At 52.4% G+C, this 23022-nt stretch overlaps 1 protein-coding gene across 5 annotated transcripts in view; it reads left to right on the forward strand.

The window, feature by feature from the left end:
• Positions 1-23022, forward strand: part of ST3GAL3 (ST3 beta-galactoside alpha-2,3-sialyltransferase 3) — a 277669-nt gene that overhangs the window by 50202 nt on the left and 204445 nt on the right. For all 5 annotated transcript variants that reach the window (XM_066597939.1, XM_066597938.1, XM_066597942.1 and 2 more), the window contains exon 2: positions 4529-4673. In XM_066597939.1, the coding sequence (XP_066454036.1) occupies positions 4559-4673 (115 nt within the window). In that variant the 5' untranslated portion in view covers positions 4529-4558. The remainder of the gene's footprint in view (positions 1-4528; positions 4674-23022) is intronic.

Below are 23022 nucleotides of genomic sequence, written 5' to 3' on the forward strand. Positions count from 1 at the left end.
AAATGCTTGCTCTATAGTAAAGATTGAGAGACTGTCGCCCGCGCTCGTGACGCTCACATTGATACGCAAGTGCACTACAATTCTTTTTGCTTTCATAGAATCATAGAATGGTGTAGTTGTAAGGGTCCTCCAGCGTCCTCGGGTTCGACCCCCTGCTCAGTGCAGGATTTACTAAATCATCCTAGACAGATGTCTATCCGGCCTCTGAAGACTTCCATTGAAGGAGAACTCCCCTCCTCCCGTGGCAACCTGTTCCACTCATTGATTCCCTCACTATCTAATAGCTAATCTGTATCTCCTCCCTTTCAGTTTCATCCATTGCTTCTAGTCTTTCCTTGTGCAGATGAGAATAGGGCTGATCCCTCTGCACTGTGACAGCCCTTCAGATATTTGTAGACAGCTATTAAGTCTCCTCTCAGCCTTCTCTTCTGCTCAACATTGCCAGATCCTTTAACCGTTCCTCATAGGACAGGATTTGCAGACCGCTCACCATCTTGGTAACTCTTCCCTGAACTTGCTCCAGTTTGCCTATGTCTTTTTTTAAAGTGGGGTGCCCAGAACTGGTCCCAGTATTCCAGATGAGGTCTGACTAAGGAAGCGTAGAGGGGGATAATGACCTCACGTGATCTAGACTCTATGCTTCTCTTAATACATCCCAGAATTGTGTTTGCCTGTTTGGCTGCTGCATCACATTGTTGACTCATGTTCAGTCTATGATCTATTAGTATACCCAAGTCTTTTTCACATGTGCTGCTGCTTAGCCTAATTCCTCCCATTCTGTATTTGTCTTTTTCACTTTTCTTGCCCAGATGTAGGACTTTGCATTTCTCCTTGTTAAATACCATTCTGTTAGTCGTCGCCCACTGTACAAGCTTTTCTAGATCTTTTTGAATACTCCCTCTCTCTTCCCTAGTGTTAGCTATCCCTCCTAGCTTTGTGTCGTCGTCAGATTTGATCAGTTTCCCACAATTCCCTCCTCCAGATCATTTATAACAATGTTGGCCAACACTGGGCCCAGGACAGAGCCTTGTGGTTCCACTTGATACATTCTCCCACTTGGATGTGCAGCCATTTATGACCACTCTTTGAGTACGATCACTCAGCCAGTTGTGAATCCACCTAACAGTTGCCTTGTCAATCCCAGATTTGGTCATTTCTTCAATAAGTCTGGTATGAGATACTTTGTCAAATGCTTTACTAAGGTCAAGATATACTATATCCACCGCATTTCCCTGATCAACCCAATCGGTGATTCTGTCATAGAAGGACATTAGATTAGTCTGACATGACTTGTTTGTTACAAACCCATGCTGGCTCTGGTTAATTACTCCATTCTCATCCAAGTACTTGCATACATGCTGTTTAAAGGGGTTGTCTCGCGAAACCAAGTGGGGTTATACACTTCCGTATGGCCATATTAATGCACTTTGTAATGTACATCGTGCATTAAATATGAGCCATACAGAAGTTATTCACTTACCTGCTCCGTTGCTGGCGTCCTCGTCTCCATGGTTCCGTCGAAATTCGCTGGCAGCTTGCTTTTTTAGACGCGCTTGCGCAGTCCGGTCTTCTCCTTTCAGCACGAGCCGCTTCAGTGTGCTCCCCGCTACAGCTCTTCTGCGCATGCGCAGATGAGCTGTCACTGCTCGGGAGCGCGCTGGAGCGGCCATTCTGTACCTTCCTCTGTTAGAGGAAGGTGCAGAAACTGGAGCTGCCGTCCGGAGAAGCCGCCCAGCTGTCCTGCCGTCCAGGTAAGTGATGGGCCGGGGGGGCTGTCGCTGCGATGGGGGGTCTGTCGCTAGGCCGGGGGGGGTCTGTCGCTGCGATGAGGGGGCTGTCGCTAGGCCGGGGGGGGCTGTCGCTGCGATGGGGGGTCTGTCGCTAGGCCGGGGGGGCTGTCGCTGCGATGGGGGGGCTGTCGCTAGGCCGGGGGGAACTAGCGCTGGGCCAGGGGGGTAAGTGATGGGTCGGGGGTGATGGTCACTGACAGGTGAAGGCCCCGGAGCCCAGCGCTGGGCTCCGGGGCCTTCACCTGGGCTGAGGGTCTAGCGCTGGGGAGCCGGGAGCGTAGCGCTGGGGAGCCGGGGGCTAGCGCCGGTTACCTGCTGCCTGGCGGTGGGTGACTGGTCGGCGGCTGCGGGGCGTCTGGTCGGCGGCTGCAGGGCGTCCGGTTGCCATGGAGACACAGCTGGCAGCGTCTCGGGAGCGCGCACGTCGGGCTGCAGCGAGCGACGGGGAAAGAGCCGGCGGCCATATTGGGGAAACTTTTATAAGTTGCTGAAACGCTGGAACGGTAAGTACGAACCAGCTAGGAAAGTCATTTACAGGGGTAATTAGTAATGTATGTTTAATTAGGGGGATTGGGCAAAAAAAAAAAATCACTGCTTCTTCGAGACATCTCCTTTAATCATTTGTTCAAAGATCTTTCCCATTATAGAAGTCAGGCTCACAGGCCTGTAGTTTCCTGGATCCACCTTCTTCCCTTTTTTGAAGATAGGGACAACATTTGCCCTTTTCCAATTTTCTGGGACTTCTCCTGTTCTCCAAGAATTGTCACAGATGATGGCGAGTGGTTCAGCAATTACCTCCGCTGCTTCCTTTAGTATCCTAGGATGTAATTCATCTGGACCTTGAGACTTGGATTCATTTAAGTTAACTTTCCATAGTAAATTGCGATTTTTAAACAAGAGTTTACCAAAAACAGGACGAGCCGCGGTTTTTGTATCTCAGATCTTCGGTCCGAGGGAAAAATTGCTCATGTGAATAAAATCAGTGAAGTCAGTTGGTAATTTCCGCGTGCCGCGTCTGACCGTGTTGCTCCCTTATAGCTCTTGGAAGGCGGCGATAAAAAAACTGCAAAATTTGGAAGCTAACAGGAAGGGGTTAACGGGACGTGGGATTATATTCTCTTTTTAAATGACAGGCTGCATGGATGTTCTCGCGCGTTTGGTGGCCCGCGGTGTAAACTTGCAGCACTTTCTTGCTTCGCTGCTGCGGGGGGTTCTTTTTATACCTTTTAAAGCCATCTTTTTCTTGGTGATGAGACAGATGGTTGTCAGACCGTTCGCTGTTTGTCCGACAGACGGATTGCTGGTTGTCAGACAGATCGCTGGTTGTCAGACTGACGGTTGTCAGACGGATCGCTGGTTGTCAGACGGATCGCTGGTTGTCAGACGGATCGCTGGTTGTCAGACGGATCGCTGGTTGTCAGACGGATCGCTGGTTGTCAGACGGATCGCTGGTTGTCAGACGGATCGCTGGTTGTCAGACGGATCGCTGGTTGTCAGACGGATCGCTGGTTGTCAGACGGATCGTTGGTTGTCAGACGGATCGTTGGTTGTCAGACGGATCGTTGGTTGTCAGACGGATCGTTGGTTGTCAGACGGATCGTTGGTTGTCAGACGGATCGTTGGTTGTCAGACGGATCGTTGGTTGTCAGACGGATCACTGATTGTCAGACGGATCACTGATTGTCAGACTGACGGTTGTCATACGGATCGCCGTTTGTCAGACAGTAGTTAGACGGATTGTTGGTTGTCAGACTGACGGTTGTCATACGGATCACTGACTGTCATACGGATTGCTGGTTGTCAGACAGTTGTCAGACGGATTGTTGGTTGTCGCCAGCTCATCTGTGTTTCTGTAAATCTCCTCCTTCCATTGTTCTCTCGCCGCTCATAACTCCGAGTTCTTGGTGTCCATTGTAAAAGGGGCACATACTTAGCGGGGGCAGCGATCGGTGTTGTCGCCCCGCTCCCAGGGACCTGCCACCCTCGTATCCCCCCCGGATGAGGGCTGTTGGGGGTCTCCCATCCAGGCAGAAGCTGTGTCAAACCCACAAATGTCTGACGGCTGCAGGAACGGTGAACCGCAGTAATTGATGTGCGTGATAGCGGAGGATTCATAGGGATGTAGATGCTGTACTGGAAGTCCCGCCAGTCATCCTTACTGGATCCAGTCAGCCAGATCCCACTTCCTAGGAGAGAAGATTCAGATCCAAAATGGCGTCAGAAGTCGTCTCCCTGCTACCCCTTATTCTAAAGGCAATGCTACCTGCGTAAGACTGTGCGGCATCTAACTCACAGGGGGCACTTCTCTATGTACCGCACTGCCATCTCGCTTAGTGTACCCTCGGTGGTATGCTATTGTTGTGCGTGCCCGAGTCATAATTGTGTGTCTGTTGGGTCCCTGCCCCCTTCTATATTATAATCGGGGTACGGGTTCTCTCCTATGTGCCCTGCGTATTTAACTATTGTGATTAATAAAAATTATTTTCATTTATTAGACATATCTATTATGCAGGAAGGGTTCTTTGCAGTTAGAGTAGTAGAGAATGCCTGACCGCAGGAGGCAGCGATGGCGGGACAGTGACAGGGCGAGGACTTTGGCGCTGAGCGTTGTGCTGTAGACCGGGTCACACGAGGGGTAAATGGATGGATTTGGGTCCTTTAGAAGCTAATGGAGTATTGTTGGGGGGCATTATGTTTTGAGGTGTCGCCCCTTCATCCTCTCCTCTCTTCTCCCGCAGGTCATGTAGGAGCGCAGGAATGTTTTGAAGATGGGCGTTCTGGTTTTCATGAGGAACCTGCTGCTGGCTCTCTGCCTCTTCCTGGTACTGGGCTTTCTGTATTACTCCGCCTGGAAGCTCCACCTTCTGCGCTGGGAGGATTCACGTAAGTCTCTCGCTGTCCTCTGCTGTCCGTGATTCCTCTGCCGCACCTCTGGGCTTTCTCTCTGCTTTCCCCCGGACTCCCCGTCTTTTACCTGCTGACTACGAGCCTTAGGACTTCTCTACTGTTGGGACTCTTGTACGAGAACTGAGCCCAATATGGCGCAAGGACCACCGAAGTGACCTGCAGTAGTGCTGTCTGTGGTGACTCTGCCGTCACTATGAGTTCAGCAGGCGAGGATAGGCGGCTGCGGTCATAGATGAGGGGTGTCAGAGCGGACCTTTGGTTGTCGGACCACCAGTAGTCAGATTGGGATGTTTGTCTGGTCAGTAGACCAGCGCTGTATTGGGGGGTGAAGCCTTTTATAATGTCTCATCAGTTGGGGGTCCTCTGCTGCGGCCCTACTGACCCCTAAAGTCGGGGTATGTGGTTTGGCTTTCTGTGCGCCCACTCTGCTGTGTTCTTACCACCCATTTACATTAACGAATGCCGTTGGAGCAGTTGCTGCCATTTCCCCCCAGACTGTGCTCGGCTGACGCTGTGAGGTTCGGAGCGGCAATTAATCAAGGAATTCTAATGAAGTGGCCGCTATGCCAGTGCTGACGGCATAAGCCCAGTTACACACAAAATGTGCTCACAAGACAGTTAGAGGGACAGTTTTGAGCGATCATTTTGCATACCTTCTAATGGGCACTAATGCCTTTTAGTAGCTTATCAGCCTCATTTGCATTTAATTGAAGCTCCCTTCGCTGGATGTAGATAACAGCAGGTGGCTTACAGCTCCATTGTTCTCTTGCGGGACAGCAGCTGGAAACAATGTTATCAGCGCTCCAGCAGAGAATCACAGCCCACGGTTCCTGCTATCAGCTGGCCGGCCGAACGATGGTTTTTATGCTAAACTAAAAATCATCGTTTGGCCGAAATGCTAACCATGGTAGCATTTTCACGCAGCGATTATCGCTCAAAAGACATAAACTGAACAAATTGTGAGTGATATTCGTTGTGTGTAAATGGGCCTTTAGCGTCTTAAAGGAGACCTTCATGTTAAGGACAGTGCGGCCCCATGCTGGAGGGTCCCGTGAGACTCCACCTCGTAGATACTGCTGCAGCGGACTCATAGAGCTACCAGCTGCGCTGACGGGAATACCTGACCCTCCGCCATCAACCGCAGCGGTCGGAGAAGCGGCCTACGTGACGGAAGGTCGGGGGATCGCGCCAAAGGAAAAAGAATGAAAAGGCTGTCAGAGAAAGAAGAATCTGGAAATAAACCTGCGTGATGAGAACTTCTGCAACTTCTAGTAGACTTTGTACTTCAGTTACTCATCATGTTCAGGATCTCTGCTTGTTGTCAGCAAATGGGAACATTAACCCCTTAGTGACGCGGTGTATTTCAGCCCAAAGGACGCAACAACTTTTAGGGGATTTTCAGCGGTTTTTCACTGGTCACTGCAGCCACATTGGAGTTATAGTCGGCGCTCGTACGGTAAAGCAGTGACTGACCGGCGGTTCATCCAGAGATTTAGGGTTGTAGTCAGATCCTATCGGTAGGAGAGCGCCCCCTGTGGTTTCTGAACAGTAGGCAGCGGCACACATGTGTACATGCGTACAGGATGTGTCCCATCGCCTCCCTTCACGCGGATCGTCTGGCTGACATGATGAATAGGTTTATGGTCGCAGCGGTCCGTGATCTGCTGCATGCAGGAGTACCTCCATACGATAGAGCCCGGCGGGCGGCCCGGCACCCCACAAGGGAACACCCTGGTAGAGCCAATGATGCGGGAGCCGGGGAGTCTTATGGTGGTCACTTGTAAGGTGCAGGGCGTCACCAATATACACAACGCACTACATGTATATATGGACTGGTACCCTATACAAGCCGTAGTCTAATACTGAGTGACCCCCCCATATGTGCTCAGAGTAAGAGAGGCTTTTCATCAGCATTTTGCACCTGTACTCCTCCCCCATGTTGTCTGCCGGCTGCTGGGACGCGTCTGTACGGCCCTCGATGCTCTCTCAGCGGGCACTACGGCCGATAGCAGGGATTGTTCTTACTTGATGTGACTGCAGCCTGCAGTGTTCTACTAGGAAGAGGCTAAATCTGCCAGAGCGCAGAATGATGAGGGGGCGGCTATAGTGAGCCGTGCAGACGATTGTGCTGCATTCTGCTACATTACCACTAGATGGCGCTGCATACTGTCACAGTACCGCTAGATGGCGCTGCATACTGCCACATTACCACTAGATGGCGCTGCATACTGTCACAATACCGCTAGATGGCGCTGCATACTGCTACATTATTAATAATAATCTTTATATAGTGCCAACATATTCCGCAGCGCTTACATAGACAGGGGGAATACAGAAAGACAAAAGTACAAACATTACAGAACCACGGTTACATAGTAATCAGTTGATGGAAACAATAGGGGTGCGGGTCCGGATCCAACGAGCTTACATACTACGAATAGTGGGGTAATACAGAAGGTAAAGGGGCTGTAGATGTGCACGGTATGGCGGGGTGGAGTGTGAGGGATGTTATACACACAGACAATGGTCAGACATTTAGCCGTGTGACAGCAGAAACAGTATGACTGCAGGGGGCGGTTGATGGTGGCTAGCAGGGATTGCAGTCAGTAGGTCAGGGAGCATGTTATCAGGCGGGGTACAGAGGGCTTTGTTTAGGGAATGCGGTATGCCTCCCTGAAGAGGTACGTTTTTAGAGCACGCCTGAAGTTTAGTGTGTCGGGGATTGCTCGTATAGTTTTGGGTAGCGCATTCCAGAGGACAGGTGCTGCTCTGGGGAAGTCTTGGAGGTGGGAATGAGAGGTTCGAGTTGAAGGGGCGCTCAGTCTGGTTTTGTTAACAGAGCGGAGGGGGCGGGCTGCGGGGTGGATTGAGATGAGGGAGGCGATGTAGGGGGGCGCTGCACTGTGGATGAGGGATACAATATAGGGGCGCGCTGCACTGTGGAGGGCTTTGTGGATGAAGGTAGTAAGTTTGCATTGAATTTTGTATTTGACGGGCAGCCAGTGCAGTGACTGGCACAGGGCAGAGGCGTCCGAGGAGCGGCTGGACAGGAAGATGAGCCTGGCTGCCGCATTCAGGATGGATTGGAGGGGTAGAGTCTGGTGCAGGGGAGGCCGATCAGCAACGAGTTGTAATAATTGAGCTGGGACTGGATGAGGGCCATTGTTGTGAGCGTTTTTAGCGCGTCTGTAGCGAGAAAAGAGCGAATTCTTGCGAATTTGAAATCTCCTGACTCCCCGGGCTCGCGATCACCATTAGCCAATGGATAACGACGATCATGGAAAAGTTTTTAAAAAGTCAAATAAAGTTAAAGTTTCAGCTCCCCTCACAGATCGGATCTATGAGAGGAGCTGAAATCACTCACCTCCATCCCCAATGATGTTCCGCAGCGATCCAGTCTTCTGCACATGTGCGCTAAAGGAAAAGTGGTGATACATGCGCAGAATACTGGATCGGCTAGCATGAGTAGCCAAGAGCAGAGAGATGTCACCGGGGGCCGCGGTATGCGGTTCCCAGTCACATGATCGCCGTTTGTGAAGATGTAGGAGGTTTTCTTTGTCATTGGCATTACATGTATCCCCTTAGTTGTGATGTGAGCGGTCCCTTACTTATACAACCCTTCTGTGTGAATGGCTGTGAATTAGAGATGAGCGAGTAGTGCCTTATAATAATAATAATAATCTGTATTTGTATAGCGCCAACATATTCCGCAGCGCTTACATAGACAGGGGGATACAGAAAGACAAAATACAAACATTACAGAACCGCGGTTACATAGTAATCAGTTGATGGAACCAATAGGGGTGAGGGTCCTGCTCCAACCAAACAATAGGGGTGAGGGTCCTGCTCCAACCAAACAATAGGGGTGAGGGTCCTGCTCCAACGAGCTTACATACTACAGATAATGGGGTGATAGAGAAGGTAAAGGGGCTGGAGATGTGCACGGTATGGTGGGGTGGAGGTGGAGGTGTGCCCGGTATGGCGGGGTGGAGATGTGCCCGGTATGGCGGGGTGGAGATGTGCACAGTATGGTGAGGTGGAGATGTGCACTGTATGGCGGGGTGGAGAGTGAGGGATGTTATACACATAGACAATGGTCATACATTTAGCCGTGTGACGGCAGAATACTTATGGCTGCAGGAGCGGTTTATGGTGGCTGGCAGGGATTGCAGTCAGTAGGTCAGGGAGCATGTTATCAGGCGGAGTACAGAGGGGTTTGTTTAGGGAATGCGGTATGCCTCTCTAAAGATCTCTCTCTCCCCCCACTCCCCGCCGGCACCCGAATCTTTAGAGACGAGCGGGCAGGTACTCGCATAAGGCACTGCTCGCTCATCTCTAGTGTGAACGCTTCTCTGCTCTCCTCATCCGGCCGCCACCTGATGCTGATCTGTCCCTTACTCTTCCTGGGAACCATGTCCTACAGCTGAGGGAATGTCTGAGTGCAATGCATCATGTTTGTACTTACCTGCACTGGTGGAGCTGCAGCGGGGGTCTGCTCTGAGGATGCAGCGGGGGTCTGCTCTGAGGATGCAGCGGGGGTCTGCTCTGAGGATACAGCGGGGGTCTGCTCTGAGGATACAGCGGGGGTCTGCTCTGAGGATACAGCGGGGGTCTGCTCTGAGGATACAGCGGGGGTCTGCTCTGAGGATACAGGGGCAGAGCAGCAGCCAATGAATGACTTTATAGGAGAGGATTGTGGGGGGAGTCACGGCTATAAGGGCTCACCTGAGCGATTAGTGTGGCGGTCAGGGCAGTGCTTCTGTTAGTCGTGCCAGGACTGTGTGAGGAACAGGTCTGTGGACTGCTTTACATAAACGCCTCTCTGGCAGGTCTGCGGCTTCGGGGATCACCCATCCTCACACCGTTCTTCATGGGATAATGGCGAGCATGTGAAGTAAGAAACAAAATCTAACCTTTTTAAGTTTCACCTCCCCTCACGAATCATATCCATGAGGGGAGATGAAATTACGTACCTAAGGCTCCCGGATTTATCTGCAGGCCGTAACCCGGCTTCTGTGCACGCGCCCGTTGCCTGGATACCGGCGATCATGTAAAAGTAAAAAAAAGGTAAGGGTTCACTTCCCGTCACAGATCCGATCCATGAGGGGAGGTAAAATGACTTACCTGAGGCCTCCGGCGATGTCCCCTGACGGGATCTTTATCCACGGACTTCTCCTCAGCTTCGGCGCATGCGCCCATTGGCAAAAAGGTGGATGCAAGCGCAGAAGCTGGGGAGTCTGGGAAATATAAAATGTCCTGACGGTCGCCGAGAGCCTGGAGCAGTGACGGGAGGCCTTGTCCAGCGGTCCCCGGTCACGTGATAAAAAGGTAGCGATCTACCTTAGGCCGGTCTCATGCGACCAGATAGGAATTACGGATTCCGCATGCGTCTGATCCGCGGTAATACGCAGATCAATCACATTGGATTACACAATTCCGCTCACCTTAGCGGGTCGGCATTCCATAATCCACTCGCAGAAAACAGAACGCAGCAGGCTCTATTTTACCGCGGATATCTGTGACATAGAGCCTATTGTGCCCCACGGCCGCGGATATACCCGCAGCCCATACGTGACTACATTGTATACGGGCTGCGGGTACCGGGTCATCGCTAAGCGACGGTGCGGGAAATACAAACAAAAAAGACATACTGCGCATGACCGCCTGTGTGAGTACCCAGTTATGTGCAGTACATTACACGGCCGTACGCAGGGCCACCGCCGGGCTCACAGCTGGGATCTGATGTTGGCCTCCACAAGCAGATTACATCCGGCCGTGTGATTCCGGCAGACCGCTACCTGTAATACGTCATTTACAAGAAGCCCCGGGAACGCTCGCCTTCCTGCAGCCCCAGGAGCAGCTTGTTGGGCGCCTTCTGTGTGAGACCGCCGCAACTCCGCAAGATTACGGAGACTCTCAGAGGCAAAATTCGTCCAGTGTGTTCGCACATATTTGAGATGTTGCAGTTGAAAATGTGAAAAAAAATTACAATTTTTTTAAAAGCTTTCCCAATTCTGTCGCTCTTAATAAATCTACACAAATTCTATCGGTCTGTTTCCACCACCCAAATGAAGTACAAGATGTGGCGAACAAACATGTCAGGATCCCTGGGATCTGCAGAACCTTTACGGAGTCATTCTGGGTCACACATGGCAGATCTCCCACTTTTGGCCGCTCACTAAGATGTTTTGTAGAGGAGACAATTGTAAAAAAAAAGAACAGGTACAAATTTTATTCAGATGTTTTTGAAAAGACTCAAAATGCAGGTAAATCTGTGGATTTGGGCCGAAGCAGATCAGAACCCGGTAAACGTCTTCCACAAATAGCGCTGGAGGGCCGCGCCGGACGCTCTGATGTCTCACATCTCCACCTCCACTGATTTACGTAAGAAGATTGGCGCCGCGCTAAACCGCTCTCCAGGAGGTACGAAGATGGAAAGCTGTCACACCCTTTCTTGCGACGGTCCGTAACGCAGGATAAGCAGCGGGTGCGCGATACGTTGTATAGACCTGCCCATGCACACAGCGCAGCACGAGGTAAATCAGCGGCTGCGCAGGTCTGTCTGTCGCCGGAGACCAGGAAGTTGTGTGCGAACTCTACATAGGAGGTCGGTAACTTCTGTCTGTGATAAGTGTGACGTGATCTGTGGAAGGTGTCACTTATAGAATGCCTAAATGTGGATGATCTGCCTACATGGGGTCCGCTCATGTGGACCCCCATTTTTTTCTTGCTGAAATTGACCCCCGGAGGTTTATATAAACCACTTTGGGAAACTCTGTATTATACTGTATACCACCACTAGGTGTCCCTGCATACTGTATACCGCCACCAGGTGTCCCTGCATACAGTATACCGCCACTAGGTGTCCCTGTATAATGTACAACACCACTAGGTGTCCCTCCATACTGTATACCACCACTAGGTGCCCCTACATACTGTATACCACCACTAGGTGCCCCTGCGTACTGTACACCGCCACTAGGTGTCCCTGCGTACTGTACATCACCATTAGGTGTCCCTGCGTACTGTACACCGCCACTAGGTGCCCCTGCGTACTGTACACCGCCACTAGGTGTCCCTGCATACCACCACTAGGTGCCCCTGCATACTGTATACCACCACTAGGAGCCCCTGCGTACTGTACACCGCCACTAGGTGTCCCTGCGTACTGTACATCACCATTAGGTGTCCCTGTATACTGTATACCACCACTAGGTACCCCTGCGTACTGTACATCACCACTAGGTGTCCCTGCATACTATATACCGCCACTAGGTGTCCCTGCATACTGTACATCACCACTAGGTGTCCCTGCATACTGTACATCACCACTAGGTGTCCCTGCATACTATATACTGCCACTAGGTGTTTCTGCATACTGTTCACCACCACTAGGTGTCTCTGCATACTATATACCGCCACTAGGTGTTTCTGCATACTGTTCACCACCACTAGGTGTCTCTGCATACTATATACCACCACTAGGTGTCCTTGCATACTGTACACCACCACTAGGTGTCCCTGCATACTATATACCGCCAGTAGGTGTCCCTGCATACTGTACACTACCACTAGGTGTCCCTGCATACTATATACCGCCACTAGGTGTCCCTGCATACTGTACACCACCACTAGGTGTCCCTGCATACTGTTCACCACCACTAGGTGTCTCTGCATACTATATACCGCCACTAGGTGTCTCTGCAGACTGTTCACCACCACTAGGTGTCCCTGCATACTATATACCGCCACTAGGTGTCTCTGCATACTGTTCACCACCACTAGGTGTCCCTGCATACTGTACACCACCACTAGGTGTCCCTGCATACTATATACCGCCACTAGGTGTCCCTGCATACTGTACATCACCACTAGGTGTCCCTGCATACTATATACCACCACTAGGTGTCCCTGCATACTATATACCGCCACTAGGTATCTCTGCATACTGTTCACCACCACTAGGCGTCCCTGCATACTATATACCACCACTAGGTGTCCCTGCATACTGTACACCACCACTAGGTGTCCCTGCATATTGTATACCACCACTAGGGGCCCCTGCATACTCTACACCACCACTAGGTGTCCCTGCATTCTGTGCACCACCACTAGGTTCCCTGCATTTTGTCATATCACCACTAGGTGTCCCTGCATTCTGTTATATCACCACTAGATGGTGATGTTGCTCTTTAGTACTGAGCTATGATCTTACTCTGGTGGCTAGGCTTGGTATTGCAGGTCAAGTTCCCATTCATTTAAATAGGAACTGTGCCTGTTCTTACTATAGCGGCCCGGCATAGTTCATGGGCGCACTGGGCGGGCAAAAAACGATCAGCAGGGGTCCTTTGTGATGGAGATCTAGTACTGATGACCTGTCCTGAGGATACCATCAATGGTTTACAACTGGACAACCCCTTTTAAGTAGTAGTGCCCCCCTCTGTGGCTCCATAAATATATAGCGCAGCACCAGGATGCCCTCGCTGTGTCACCCAGCGCACGGCCCTCCCTCACTATGTAGGTGATGACTTCCGGCCGTCCTTGCTCGCAGTTTACGGTCGTCTTGGGTCGTTTCTCCCGACGTGCTGCTCGTTACTGTGCTGATCTATAAATGAAAGCACTGGAGTGGCTTTCATCCAGGGGCGCCCCCCACCCCGGTCTCTGGGGGTACTGTTTATTTGCAGATGGTACGGGGCCTGGTATCCTGCTGCGCGAGGGGCTCACACAACAGCGACTGCGTAGCGAGGGCAGAATTGGCGCAAGAACTTGGAAAAGGCTCGTGCTATACCGATCCAGGTTGGCCACCGGCCATGTCAGCCATATTGACAGCCGTCCGCCTCAGATCCTGAGGGGGGCGCAGCAGCACAGAGGATTTTAGGACAGGAGTGTCTGGAGGAGATGACATTCATTGTGACGCTTGTCGCACTCTAGACATTAACAGGGATGCAGGAAGGTCACAAATATGGTGGTGCTCGGTGTCCAGGTGATCGCTGACGGACAGCCGTACCTGTCTTCTCCGACGGCGCTCCATGCGTTCATATGCTGGAGTTTAGGCTTTGCTCATAAAGGTCTTGTGGTACTCTGGGAGTAACCTGAGAGTGCAACGATGAACACGCATTAATCTCACTCATAGCTGGTGATTTCAGTGGGATGGTCTGTGCACAGGGGTCTCCTGGTGGGAGACGGCAGGGAGGATCCATGAGTTTGGGTTTTGACTTGCCCACTCCTTTTGTTTCCACGGGAGATAAGCCGCTGCCGGAGGAGTCTAGAATAGCAGAAGGAGCTCCCTGAGTATAAGCAGATGAGGCCCTCGAGAAGAAGTAGGTGAAGAATAAGCAGCCAGAGCTACTCGGGAATATGCAGGTAGAGCCCCTCGAGAATAAGCAGGCAAAACTTCGGAGAATAAGCAGGCGGACCCCTCGAGAATTAGCAGGTGGAGCACCTCGAGAATAAGCAGGCAGAGCCCCTCGAGAATAAGCAGGCGGAGCCCCTCGAGAATAAGCAGTCAAAACTTTGGAGAATAAGCAGGCGGACCCCTCGAGAATTAGCAGGTGGAGCACCTCGAGAATAAGCAGGCAAAACTTTGGAGAATAAGCAGACAGAGCCCCTCGAGAATGAGCAGGCAAAACTTAGGAGAAAAAGTAGGCAGAGTCCCTTGAGAATAAGCAAGCGGAGCACCTCGAGAATGAGCAGGCGGAGCCCTCGGGAATTAGCAGGCGGAGCCCCTCGAGAATAAGCAGGCAAAACTTTGGAGAATAAGCAGGCGGAGCCCCTCAAGAATAAGCAGGCAAAACTTTGGAGAATAAGCAGGCGGACCCCTCGAGAATTAGCAGGTGGAGCACCTCGAGAATAAGTAGGCAGAGCCCCTCGAGAATAAGCAGGCGGAGCCCCTCGAGAATAAGCAGTCAAAACTTTGGAGAATAAGCAGGCGGACCCCTCAAGAATTAGCAGGTGGAGCACCTCGAGAATAAGCAGGCAAAACTTTGGAGAATAAGCAGACAGAGCCCCTTGAGAATAAGCAGACGGAGCCCCTCGAGAATAAGCAGGCGGAGCACCTCGAGAATAAGCAGGCGGAGCCCTCGGGAATTAGCAGGCGGAGCCCCTCGAGAATAAGCAGGCAAAACTTTGGAGAATAAGCAGGCGGAGCCCCTCAAGAATAAGCAGGCAAAACTTTGGAGAATAAGCAGGCGGACCCCTCGAGAATTAGCAGGTGGAGCACCTCGAGAATAAGTAGGCGGAGCCCCTCGAGAATAAGCAGGCGGAGCCCCTCGAGAATAAGCAGTCAAAACTTTGGAGAATAAGCAGGCGGACCCCTCAAGAATTAGCAGGTGGAGCACCTCGAGAATAAGCAGGCAAAACTTTGGAGAATAAGCAGACAGAGCCCCTTGAGAATAAGCAGACGGAGCCCCTCGAGAATAAGCAGGCGGAGCACCTCGAGAATAAGCAGGCGGAGCCCCTCGAGAATAAGCAGGTGGAGCCCCTCGAGAATAAGCAGGCAAAACTTTGGAGAATAAGCAGACAGAGCCCCTCGAGAATGAGCAGGCAAAACTTAGGAGAAAAAGTAGGCAGAGTCCCTTGAGAATAAGCAGGCAAAACTTTGGAGAATAAGCAGAGAGAGCCCCTCGAGAATAAGCAGGCGGAGCCCTCGAGAATTAGCAGGCGGAGCCCCTCGAGAATAGGCAGGCGGAGCCCTCGAGAATTAGCAGGCGGAGCCCCTCGAGAATAGGCAGGCAAAACTTTGGAGAAAAAGTAGGCAGAGTCCCTTGAGAATAAGCAAGCGGAGCACCTCGAGAATGAGCAGGCGGAGCACCTCGAGAATAAGCAGGCGGAGCCCTCGGGAATTAGCAGGCGGAGCCCCTCGAGAATAAGCAGGCAAAACTTTGGAGAATGAGCAGGCGGAGCCCTTTGAGAATAAGCAGGCAAAACTTTGGAGAATAAGCAGGCGGACCCCTCTAGAATTAGCAGGTGGAGCACCTCGAGAATAAGCAGGCGGAGCCCCTCAAGAATAAGCAGGCAAAACTTTGGAGAATAAGCAGGCGGACCCCTCGAGAATTAGCAGGTGGAGCACCTCGAGAATAAGTAGGCGGAGCCCCTCGAGAATAAGCAGGCATAGCCCCTCGAGAATAAGCAGTCAAAACTTTGGAGAATAAGCAGGCGGACCCCTCAAGAATTAGCAGGTGGAGCACCTCGAGAATAAGCAGGCAAAACTTTGGAGAATAAGCAGACAGAGCCCCTTGAGAATAAGCAGGCGGAGCCCCTCGAGAATAAGCAGGCGGAGCACCTCGAGAATAAGCAGGCGGAGCCCCTCGAGAATAAGCAGGTGGAGCCCCTCGAGAATAAGCAGGCAAAACTTTGGAGAATAAGCAGACAGAGCCCCTCGAGAATGAGCAGGCAAAACTTAGGAGAAAAAGTAGGCAGAGTCCCTTGAGAATAAGCAGGCAAAACTTTGGAGAATAAGCAGAGAGAGCCCCTCGAGAATAAGCAGGCGGAGCCCTCGAGAATTAGCAGGCGGAGCCCCTCGAGAATAGGCAGGCGGAGCCCTCGAGAATTAGCAGGCGGAGCCCCTCGAGAATAGGCAGGCAAAACTTTGGAGAATAAGCAGACAGAGCCCCTCGAGAATAAGTAGGCGGAGACCCTCGAGAATGATCAGGTGGAGCCTCTCGAGAATGAGCAGGTGGAGCCTCTCGAGAATGAGCAGGCGGAGCGTCTCGAGAATGAGCAGGCAGAGCCCTTCGAGAATGAGCAGGCGGAGCCCCTCGAGAATGAGCAGGTGGAGCCTCTCGAGAATGAGCAGGCGGAGCCCCTCGAGAATGAGCAGGTGGAGCCCCTCGAGAATGAGCAGGTGGAGCCCCTCGAGAATGAGCAGGTGGAGCCCCTTGAGAATGAGCAGGTGGAGCCCCTCGAGAATGAGCAGATGGAGCCCATCGAGAATGAGCAGGTGGAGCCCCTCGAGAATGAGCAAGTGGAGCCCCTTGAGAATGAGCAGGCGGAGACCCTTGAGAATAAGCAGGTGGAGCCCCTAGAGAATGAGCAGGCGGAGCTCCTTGAGAATGAGCAGGTGGAGCCCCTTGAGAATAAGCAGGTGGAGCCCCTCGAGAATAAGCAGGTGGAGCCCCTCGAGAATGAGCAGGCGGAGGCCCTTGAGAATGAGCAGGCGGAGGCCCTTGAGAATGAGCAGGTGGAGCCCCTTGAGAATGAGCAGGTGGAGCCCCTTTAGAATGAGCAAGTGGAGCCCCTTGAGAATGAGCAGGTGGAGCCCCTTGAGAATGAGCAGGCGGAGAATGAGCAGGCGAAGACCCTTGAGAATGAGCAGGCGGAGCTCCTTGAGAATGAGCAGGTGGAGCCCCTTGAGAATGAGCAGGCGGAGCTCCTTGTGAATGAGCAGGTGGAGCCCCTTGAGAATAAGCAGGCGGAGCCCCTCTAGAATGAGCAGCTGGAGCTCCTCGAGAATTAGCAGATGGAGCCCTCGCAAAGAAGTAGGTGGAGAATAAGCAGCCGGAGCTACTCATGAAAATGCAGGTGGAGCCCCTCGAGAATAAGCAGGCGGAGACCCTCGAGAATGAGCAGGCGGAGCCCTCGAGAATAAGTAAGTAGAGCCTTTTGAGAATAAGTAGGCAGAGCCAGAGACTTTCTTTTTCAGCAAGTGCCCCAGTAATGGCTCCAGTGGTGAGCGGCTGCATGAGTGTGTACAGACCATGGAAGCCAAGTCCTAATATAAGGATGCGCGGCCTTCGCTTTTTAGGAGATTATATAGTAGCAGCGAAAAACCGACAAGCCCTCCGACGGCCACGGAGAAATACGTTTTTTTTTTAAGTGTGTGTGAATATGAAAAAAAAAGGCGTTAATATTTGATGTGGATCCAAACTCCACAATGTCGTTGGAGGCGGAGCTACGCATCGCTGCTAATTGGAAATCTGATTTTGTGTCCTTCTAAGGACAGCATATTTGCTATTGATGGAGACGATCGGCGCGACGTTGTGTTCTGTCTCTCGGCGTTCGCGCCTCTTATCTCCTCGCAGCGACGCACCTGCTTGATGTTCCTGCGGGCGGAGTGTTACTTGTTGTGCGGGGTCATGGGAGCATCTGGACGGGGTCGGGGGCCTTTACTTCCCGTGAGGGGGTGTAATCCTCAGACCACCCGTGTGTGACCTCCGACCCCGCGATCCGCACTCCTCCGCCTACCTGACAGCAAATATACCTTCTAGTAACTATACGGGAGTATTGTACTCAGGTCATTGTGGGGTCTTCCTGGGGGTCCGAGCGACATTCCTGGGAGGGGAAAGGTGGAATGTCTGCTGTTTAAGGGTGAAATGATGGATGAGAAGATTACAGCGAAGCGTAAATTACCGCACGCCGTCTGCGTATAACCTGCCAGTATGTTACACCCCGTAACGCGGAGCAGCTGATATCAGCCCCAATCTAGTAGCGCACATACACCGACCGCCCCTTTATTACCCCCATCTAGTAGCGCACATACACGACCGCCCCTCTATTACCCCCATCTAGTAGCGCACATACACCGACCGCCCCTTTATTACCCCCATCTAGTAGCGCACATACACCGACCGCCCCTCTATTACCCCCATCTAGTAGCGCACATACACCGACCGCCCCTCTATTACCCCCATCTAGTAGAGCACATACACCGACCGCCCCTCTATTACCCCCATCTAGTAGTGCACATACACCGACCGCCCCTTTATTACCCCCATCTAGTAGAGCACATACACTGACCGCCCCTCTATTACCCCCATCTAGTAGTGCACATACACCGACCGCCCCTTTATTACCCCATCTAGTAGCGCACATACACCGACCGCCCCTTTATTACCCCCATCTAGTAGCGCACATACACCGACCGCCCCTCTATTACCCCCATCTAGTAGCGCACATACACCGACCGCCCCTCTATTACCCCATCTAGTAGCGCACATACACCGACCGCCCCTTTATTACCCCCATCTAGTAGCGCACATACACCGACCGCCCCTTTATTACCCCCATCTAGTAGCGCACATACACCGATCGCCCCTTTATTACCCCCATCTAGTAGCACACATACACCGACCGCCCCTCTATTACCCCCATCTAGTAGCGCACATACACCGACCGCCCCTCTATTACCCCCATCTAGTAGAGCACATACACCGACCGCCCCTCTATTACCCCCATCTAGTAGTGCACATACACCGACCGCCCCTTTATTACCCCCATCTAGTAGCGCACATACACCGACCGCCCCTCTATTACCCCCATCTAGTAGCGCACATACACCGACCGCCCCTTTATTACCCCATCTAGTAGCGCACATACACCGACCGCCCCTCTATTACCCCCATCTAGTAGCACAAATACACCGACCGCCCCTTTATTACCCCATCTAGTAGCGCACATACACCGACCGCCCCTCTATTACCCCATCTAGTAGCGCACATACACCGACCGCCCCTCTATTACCCCATCTAGTAGCGCACATACACCGACCGCCCCTTTATTACCCCATCTAGTAGTGCACATACACCGACCACCCCTCTATTACCCCCCATCTAGTAGCGCACATACACCGACCGCCCCTTTATTACCCCATCTAGTAGTGCACATACACCGACCGCCCCTTTATTACCCCCATCTAGTAGTGCACATACACCGACCACCCCTCTATTACCCCCCATCTAGTAGCGCACATACACCGACCGCCCCTTTATTACCCCATCTAGTAGCGCACATACACCGACCGCCCCTCTATTACCCCGATCTAGTAGTGCACATACACCGACCTCCCCTTTAGTACCCCATCTAGTAGCGCACATACACCGACCGCCCCTCTATTACCCCCATCTAGTAGCGCACATACACCGACCGCCCCTCTATTACCCCCATCTAGTAGTGCACATACACCGACCGCCCCTTTATTACCCCATCTAGTAGCGCACATACACCGACTGCCCCTTTATTACCCCATCTAGTAGCACACATACACCGACCGCCCCTTTATTACCCCATCTAGTAGCGTACATACACCGACCGCCCCTTTATTACCCCATCTAGTAGCGCACATACACCGACTGCCCCTCTATTACCCCCATCTAGTAGCGCACATACACCGACTGCCCCTTTATTACCCCATCTAGTAGCACACATACACCGACCGCCCCTTTATTACCCCATCTAGTAGCGCACATACACCGACCGCCCCTTTATTACCCCATCTAGTAGCGCACATACACCGACCGCCCCTCTGTTACCCCCATCTAGTAGCACACATACACCGACCGCCCCTCTATTACCCCCATCTAGTAGCACACATACACCGACCGCCCCTTATTACCCCCATCTAGTAGCGCACATACACCGACCGCCCCTCTATTACCCCCATCTAGTAGTGCACATACACCGACCGCTCCTCTATTACCCCCATCTAGTAGCGCACATACACCGACCTCCCTTCTATTACCCCCATCTAGTAGCGCACATACACCGACCGCCCCTCTATTACCCCCATCTAGTAGTGCACATACACCGACCGCCCCTTTATTACCCCATCTAGTAGCGCACATACACCGACTGCCCCTTTATTACCCCATCTAGTAGCACACATACACCGACCGCCCCTTTATTACCCCATCTAGTAGCGTACATACACCGACCGCCCCTTTATTACCCCATCTAGTAGCGCACATACACCGACTGCCCCTCTATTACCCCCATCTAGTAGCGCACATACACCGACTGCCCCTTTATTACCCCATCTAGTAGCACACATACACCGACCGCCCCTTTATTACCCCATCTAGTAGCGCACATACACCGACCGCCCCTTTATTACCCCATCTAGTAGCGCACATACACCGACCGCCCCTCTATTACCCCCATCTAGTAGCACACATACACCGACCGCCCCTCTATTACCCCCATCTAGTAGCACACATACACCGACCGCCCCTTATTACCCCCATCTAGTAGCGCACATACACCGACCGCCCCTCTATTACCCCCATCTAGTAGTGCACATACACCGACCGCTCCTCTATTACCCCCATCTAGTAGCGCACATACACCGACCTCCCTTCTATTACCCCCATCTAGTAGCGCACATACACCGACCGCCCCTTTATTACCCCCATCTAGTAGCGCACATACACCGACCGCCCCTCTATTACCCCCATCTAGTAGCGCACATACACCGACCGCCCCTCTATTACCCCCATCTAGTAGCGCACATACACTGACCGCCCCTCTATTACCCCATCTAGTAGCACACATACACTGACCGCCCCTTTATTACCCCCATCTAGTAGCACACATACACCGACCGCCCCTCTATTACCCCCATCTAGTAGCACAGATACACCGACCGCCCCTTTATTACCCCATCTAGTAGCGCACATACACCGACCGCCCCTTTATTACCCCCATCTAGTAGCACAGATACACCAACCGCCCCTTTATTACCCCCATCTAGTAGCGCACGTACACCGACCGCCCCTTTATTACCCCCATCTAGTAGCGCACATACACCGACCGCCCCTTTATTACCCCCATCTAGTAGCGCACATACACCGACCGCCCCTTTATTACCCCCATCTAGTAGCGCACATACACCGACCCCCCCTCTATTACCCCCATCTAGTAGCGCACATACACCGACCGCCCCTCTATTACCCCCATCTAGTAGCACAGATACACCAACCGCCCCTTTATTACCCCATCTAGTAGTGCACATACACCGACCGCGCCTTTATTACCCCCATCTAGTAGCGCATATACACCGACCGCCCCTTTATTACCCCATCTAGTAGCACACATACACCAACCGCCCCTCTATTACCCCATATAGTAGCACACATACACCGACCGCCCCTCTATTACCCCATCTAGTAGCGCACATACACCGACTGCCCCTCTATTACCCCCATCAAGTAGCGCACATACACCGACCGCCCCTCTATTACCCCCATCTAGTAGCGCACATACACCGCCCGCCCCTTTATTACCCCATCTAGTAGCGCACATACACCGCCCGCCCCTCTATTACCCCCATCTAGTAGCGCACATACACCGACCGCCCCTCTATTACCCCCATGTAGTAGCACACATACACTGACCGCCCCTCTATTACCCCCATCTAGTAGCGCACATACACCGACCGCCCCTCTATTACCCCATATAGTAGCGCACATACACCGACCGCCCCTCTATTACCCCATCTAGTAGTGCACATACACCGACCGCCCCTCTATTACCCCCATCTAGTAGCGCACATACACCGACCGCCCCTCTATTACCCCCATCTAGTAGCACACATACACCGACCGCCCCTCTATTACCCCCATCTAGTAGCGCACATACACCGACCGCCCCTCTATTACCCCCATTTAGTAGCGCACATACACTGACCGCCCCTCTATTACCCCCATCTAGTAGTGCACATACACCGACCACCCCTCTATTACCCCCATCTAGTAGCACACATACACCGACCGCCCCTCTATTACCCCCATCTAGTAGCGCACATACACCGACCGCCCCTCTATTACCCCCATCTAGTAGCGCACATACACCGACCGCCCCTCTATTACCCCCATCTAGTAGCGCACATACACCGACCGCCCCTCTATTACCCCATCTAGTAGCGCACATACACCGACCGCCCCTCTATTACCCCATCTAGTAGCACACATACACCGACCGCCCCTTTATTACCCCATCTAGTAGCACACATACACCGACCGCCCCTCTATTACCCCATCTAGTAGTGCACATACACCGACCGCCCGTTTATTACCCCATCTAGTAGCGCACATACACTGACCGCCCCTCTATTACCCCATCTAGTAGCACACATACACCGACCGCCCCTCTATTACCCCCATCTAGTAGCACACATACACCGACCGCCCCTCTATTACCCCATCTAGTAGCACACATACACCGACCGCCCCTCTATTACCCCCATCTAGTAGCGCACATACACTGACCGCCCCTCTATTACCCCATCTAGTAGCGCACATACACCGACCGCCCGTTTATTACCCCATCTAGTAGCGCACATACACTGACCGCCCCTCTATTACCCCATCTAGTAGCACACATACACCGACCGCCCCTTTATTACCCCCATCTAGTAGCGCACATACACCGACCGCCCCTCTATTACCCCATCTAGTAGCACACATACACCGACCGCCTCTTTATTACCCCATCTAGTAGCACACATACACCGACCGCCCCTTTATTACCCCCATCTAGTAGCGCACACACACCGACCGCCCCTTTATTACCCCCATCTAGTAGCACACATACACCGACCGCCCCTCTATTACCC

The sequence above is a fragment of the Eleutherodactylus coqui genome, chromosome 3 (assembly GCF_035609145.1).
Source record: "Eleutherodactylus coqui strain aEleCoq1 chromosome 3, aEleCoq1.hap1, whole genome shotgun sequence".
Classification (NCBI taxonomy): Eukaryota; Metazoa; Chordata; class Amphibia; order Anura; family Eleutherodactylidae; genus Eleutherodactylus; species Eleutherodactylus coqui.